Source organism: Maudiozyma barnettii, assembly GCF_903064755.1.
Source record: "Maudiozyma barnettii strain CLIB 1767 genome assembly, contig: KABA2_11, whole genome shotgun sequence".
Taxonomy (NCBI): domain Eukaryota; kingdom Fungi; phylum Ascomycota; class Saccharomycetes; order Saccharomycetales; family Saccharomycetaceae; genus Maudiozyma; species Maudiozyma barnettii.
Window position 1 is genome coordinate 368,598 of NW_024545248.1, and position 6,622 is coordinate 375,219.

General features: G+C 35.5%; 1 protein-coding gene across 1 annotated transcript; it reads left to right on the forward strand.

Moving 5' to 3' along the window:
- Nucleotides 1-310: 310 nt before the first annotated feature.
- RTC1 (Rtc1p) lies at nt 311-4,414 on the forward strand (the record flags this gene model as incomplete). Its single annotated transcript, XM_041552726.1, has 1 exon — nt 311-4,414. One exon carries the CDS (start codon nt 311-313, stop codon nt 4,412-4,414), a length of 4,104 nt encoding a protein of 1,367 aa, XP_041408660.1.
- Between the last annotated feature and the right edge of the window lie 2,208 nt (nt 4,415-6,622).

A 6,622-nucleotide genomic window follows, 5' to 3' on the forward strand; every position in this document is an offset into this window, starting at 1 on the left:
GTTCAGAACGGGTAGACTTTGAATAAAGATAATAATTAAATCTCTAATTGTCTAATTGAACAAATTCAAGAATCAGATATTGTTTTAAACAAGTTTCCTTGTCGTTTTAGTTATGAGTTCTTTTAATTGACCTGAGTGGGATGAGCTGCCAGTCTCGGTGCGTTATTTCCAGCTCTCGTTATTTTGAAACAATAGCAATCATATAAATGGCCCACCTTTGAAGACAAAAGCACAGTTTATATGTGAAAGATCCACAAAGACATAGAGTTTGGTAATTGCTACAAGGTCAAGAAAATAGTTGCCACCATTAATGAGTAATATTAGCAGTCCTCCTCGAAAGGATCGTATTGTCTATTCACCTACGGGATCCATTCCTAAAGGAAAGACGATATATACTGGTGGTTCCCTTGGAAGACCCGATTTGAAGCAAGGCTCTTCAACGAGCAGGCTTAATTTACCATCAGCACCTGGTTCTTCTTACAAGATATTGCACCAACATAGTCATTCGAATCAAATGTTTACTACAGACGGTTCCGGGGCAACACCTGGAGTCAGACCTTCTTTGAACCCTAGACACACGTTCAATGGGACATATACTGGTCTAGGGGGTACGTCATCCGATGATAACTCGAGTACTGGACACCGTGCTAGACGAGGTGGTAGTAGCCCGTCTCATAGGAATAACCAGTCCTCAGGACTGGTGTTTAGTACCGTCGCAGATAGAGAATTAGCAAGTATTGATAAGATCAATGATCCGCTGGCGGATTCATTGGTTTGTGCAGGGAAGAGTCATGTAGGCATATACAAGTTTAATAGAGAAGATAGATCCATACGGTTGGTACAGGATGTAACCAAAACAGATTTATCATATTCAAGATTACAATCATCATCGATGTTTGCCTCTAGGAGAAACAGACAATCAAAATTTAGTACGATATCAGATGTTAAAAGTGGATTTCAAAACTTTAATAATTATATTGCAGTTTGTGCAAATTCTACTTCCATTTCTATATTCGATATCAATAAACAATCAGGCGAGGCTATTAATCCCTTGGTCACGTCACTTAATGAACACAAGAGGTCCGTCAATAGTTTTGATTTCAACATGGTTCAGCCTAATCTTCTTATTAGTGGTGGTCAAGATGGTTGTGCCAAGATATGGGATCTTAGAGCAAATAACATGAAAAATAATGGAAGATGTGAAGTAAATATTAACACAACTTATGATTCTATAAGAGATATTAAATGGATGCCTAGTTATTCTTTTGGATCTCCCGTTTCAAATGAAGGAACACCTTCATCCATAGGGAGTACAACTAGTTCAACGCCAAGATCTAACTCGGGTTACAAATTTTCATCAATTCATGATTCTGGGGTACTGTTGAAGTTTGATTTAAGACAACCACAACAATTTGAAAAGAAAATTAACGCACATACAGGTCCTGGTTTATGTTTGAATTGGCATCCAAACTTGGATTACGTAGTAACAGGTGGTAGAGATGGTAAATGCTGTCTCTGGTATATCGGTGATAAAGAGCCACGAACAAATAATCCAAACAGTACTGTAAATGGTTATACGTCGTCAAATCCGTCAGTATTTCCGGAAACAACAATTAATTTTGGTTCCCCAATTACTAAATTGAAATTTTGCCCGACTTATAATGATGAGCCACATAATTCCTTATTAGCTATTTCTTCGATGGGAGAAGAAGCTCAAGTTGGCATATATTCATTAGCAAGAAAATATATACCAAAATATTTACTAGAGACTTCGGCTGCATCATTGGGCCTCGTATGGTGGGATTCTGAAAATATATTTACAATTGATAAGAGGAATAGAATTAATGGATGGAATTTAACTAATGAACCAACAGTATTAGAAAACTTAACAAAGACTGTTACTACCTGGAGAGACATTGAGGGTAATGGCCTATTATTTGTCGATCAAGAGGAAGGTACATATGATATTTCAGATCCGTACTTTGTCAGAGAAAACATACATGACCACGCTACTAATAACAGTAATTCAATGTTATCAAACACAAGTATTAATCATTTTGATATAGGTAATAAAAGAATAAGTTCTCCCCCTACTCCTATCCCAAATGAGAGGCCACCCATGTTTAAAATGAATTCTGCATTCAATAATAAGAGTTATGCGTCCTCTCCGATGTCATCTACTACACTTTCAACGACTCCGTCTATCCATTCAGGAACTTTACCAATTGTTGTCCAGGATAAACTTGCTTCATCAATAGTGTCGCCTCTGGTGTTCACTGTAGATTTGCCTAAAATAATTAGTAGTATGAGAATAGAACAGATTTCCAGTTTTCAAAGTTTAAGGAATAAGAAAAAAATTGATAAAGAAAGTTTAGCTAAGCTGCAGGAATCTCCTATAGAAGTGTTTAAATACTTGGCAAGAGAATTGGAATTTTCAATTAAACATGACGATTGGGCTAACCAACTTAATCAGAAGAGTATTAGTGATCATCACAGTGCTAATGAAAGTCTACAAGAAGATAATGAAGATACGGGGAAAAACTTGATGAAGAAATTTGGTCTCGCAGAGAATGGAACATGGACAAATTTAATTAATAAGAAAAACGATCAGCAAGAAAGAATGAACTCAGAAGCTGGACTGACAGGCATTTTGAACTCTGGAACAAAGCCAAGCTATCACGATTCATCAAGTAACGATAGGAGCAGTAAATATAGTAATGCGCATATTGACAGCATATCACGCTCAGATTCGCACTCCAGCCAGTACAAACATAATGAAACAGATGATTCGGAGTCTAGTATAAATCAAATGGTGGAACCCAAGAGTGAAAAAATCATAAAACTGCAGCAGAGGATGAGTATGTTCGTAGATTTTCTTTCTGTAGCCAGTCACAATGCATCTGTATATGCAAATATCAATGATGCTTTAAACTTCAAAGTCTGGGTTCTGATTAGAGATACTATTATGTGGGATTTAAAGAAGATGGATTCGTTCCTACCTAAATCCAATGATCCACTCGATCAAACCAAAAATCATGATTCAGAATCTGTGAATTCTTCAGTGGTAGAGGATACTGTGATCCCACTTCATGATCTTCGTAAACAATCTATGGATTCAGAATATAGTCGTTTTAATGAAAGTATCAGGACTTCATCGTTGGTGGAAGAGCACCCACAGATATTTAGATCGCCGTCCGACGACTCCGGAGTCGATCCCATAGATAGAGAGGTTATTGCTAACTTAAGAAACCAATTACGTAAATCAAAGGAAGAGCCAGCACATAAATTTGCAACTGCTGAGACTTTGAGAAACTTAGATGGTGATGGTGCAGTTTTGAGTACTTATCCAGACGAGAAACGAGCACCTTCTAATGAGAGCGCATTAGATCCAGAAGATGAAGATGAAGAAAGAAAAGAGGACGCTAAACCAAACGATGAATCGCCAGAAGGTATTCCAATCTTGAACAATAGACGCCAAAGGTTATCATTTATAGATACATTTTTGTCTGATGCACATTCACCTTTGGGTCATTCGGATGAAGAGCATTTAAGAAGTGGTAGCTTTACAAAAGGAAAAACAAGCGGTGGTCCTTATTCTGAATCCTTCGATCACCACAGTATTAGAAGTAAGGTGTCATCTCTGGATAGTATCCCTAGTACCTATCAATCACGCGCACCATTTTTAAAGAGATTATCAGACACTAAGAAATTAGTTCCGACAATAAAGGAATCGTTCTCTTACGAAGATGTTCTCAGGAGTGTAGACGATCTGGGGGTATTTGCTAACACTGACGTTAAAAATGATAGTGCTATACAAAATAAGAAAAATGCAACAAGATTGTTCCCACCACCGTGGGATACCAGAACCATACTACAACAAGTGTACGAACAAGCTGCAGAAGGCGGTAATATTCTGCTGGCTGTGAATATATTACTATTATTCCAGGATGTGTACCAACTTACGTCACTACGCGTCGTTAAGAGTAGTGTTTCGGAATTTATCACGTTATTACATCGATACGAATTGTTTGAGATCTCAACTGCTTTGCTCAAGTACTGTGGGTGGGATGATATAATGGGTCCCGAGAGTGAACAATCAGATATCCGTCTCTTCTGTGACCGTTGTGGTGAACTGATAGTAAATGAACCTTCTAAGGAGAAGTACACACGTAGTTTACGTCAAAGCCATCCTCATGAACAAGGTAAGATAGATGCCCAATTTGGGTTCTGGTATTGCGACAATTGTAAGAAACCCAATACATTATGTGTTCTGTGTGAACGTCCCATTAAGAAATTGGCCATGGGTCTCCTAGAATGTGGCCATGAGGGTCATTTTGACTGTTTCCGTGAATGGTTCCTTAAGGAAGGTATGACTACATGTCCAGCAGGTTGTACTGCAACTTTAAACATCTGAGAAAACAGAACAGTTCAATTTTATAATACAGTACACTCAATCTGGGTACTCTCAAAATATATTTTGGGTATCAATGCACATACTTAAAATGCAACTTTGGAGCACATATATAAAATCTCTCTGTTCAAGGGTTATGTAAACGCTTTGCAAATGCAGAGCTTGATTTGAGTGGTAATTGAGGTTGACTGTAATATCCGGTCAAGTACAATACCAATTTGAGTTTATATATAATCCAATTTCATATTGTTTTCTTCCTATTCTATTGAATTGATACGAATTTTTTGGCGACTTTTCTATAGGTGATATAGTATGTGGAACTTGGTAGTATTGCATAGCAATGTATTTGATAGATATTTAATCCATTATTCTATTGCTTTTAATAGAAATATATTTTCATGAGTCTTCCATTTTTGGAGTTCATGATCTGAAACTAATTTACCGAAACGTCAATGAGAACTACTTCATTAGAGTAGAATGACTACCAAAATATCCCTATCAGAACTGAAAGCAGTTTCGAAGGATGTTATAATTTTGAGCTTGAATTAAAGGGGGCCAAACATTCTTGGACTTATGGTAGCCATTCCATATGTTACAACAATTGTGCAAGGAAATTTTCGTTTTTTCTTTTTGTCAACCAGACTAGGATTAGTACGTTCATCGAAAGTCTCTTGTTCAATAATCACAGTGCAACTATATTTATTTTCTCTTTTGGGAGAATGCCATAAAATACGAAAAGAAATAGTGAAGTTTCTTTCTCTGCACTTTTTATAATTATGTCTCAATCTATTATTATCTTGGTATCAATAAAATCTGGTGTGGTAATCTATAATATGCTGCAACTTAAACTTTGGTACCGACATTTGTAAAGCTTTTCAGCTTGGTTACCTCTTTTCACTGTTAGGATAAATAGTATATTTTACTATTTTTGCGAAGATAGTAATCTCAAATACTCAATAGAATAACGTTTTAGGGTTGATATTGTTAAAACTTTTGCAACCGGAACCATATGTTTGTCTCTTATTACCAAATTTGGTAATATAGAACCTCAGGAAAAGATTTCCCAACTACAATGTACAACCTGAGCTGCAGGAAGAACAGAGATAACGGGATGTGAACCCAAGTGAGTTTGCTAATTAATAGTTAATGCATTGCTACTGCTAATTTCAGAGGAGAAGAAAAGGCTTAAAATGATAAACACATTTTATTTTCAGACATTCTTTGAAAAATTAGTATAAAAGGGGTGATATTTCTAAAAGTGTTTCTAAATAAAAGATAACACATTTTATTTGAACTGAAGCTTGCATAGTAGAGTTGGATTTTGATTCGTTCATTATACTTAATGTTAGGTAGAGAAGTGTAGGTGTAGGTGTAGTATTAGTTCTAATGTTAAGAAAGCAAAATGTATTTGTTTTTCTTTTCTATTTAGTTGTAAGTAGTTTCTTCTTATTATATAAGATTTATAGAACGAATAGAGTCTAACTTAGAATGTAAGTCCAAAATTTTTGTCATTATACATTATTTATTTTCTTGAAACTCTGTATCTTTTATTACCTACTATTTCTTTCACCATTTCCTTACTTCGTGTGTTATTCTTATTAGTACATTTGAGATATGACATACCAACATAATTTCTCTCAATATCCATACATTATATCCCTACACAAAATATCTTCTTCACATAAATCTGGGATCATGGATTCAGTTCTTCTTGATGTCTTTGCAACGACAAGTGCAAGGAGACTTGTCATCGATAACTCGTGAAAGAAGAAGTTTATTGCGAATTGAAGAAAGTACTAAAAATATACTAAAAAAATTATTCAATAAAAACAATGAGAATACTATTATATTATCCATCGTCAGTGTAATACTATTACGGATCTAAGAGTAAAAACATTGAGAATAAGACAGATGTAAGTTCAATTTGAAATTCGTTCGCTTTTTATATAAAGTATTAAAACTCTTCTCAAGCTAAACTCCCTCTACTCTTGCTCTACCACTAGTTTGGTGTTCTTGTTATAGAGATAGCACAACAACAGTCGTGGACTTAATTGCGTATGTAGAGCTTCAGTATCTGCCCTTATTCAGTAGTTAATAGCAACATAAACATTTGTGAAAATTATTTAGTAAGGTGGTCAGTATATTAACGTACGGAATAGACTGTATATTAAAGTCTTTTTTACATGATGTTCTAAACTGAGGATACAGTCA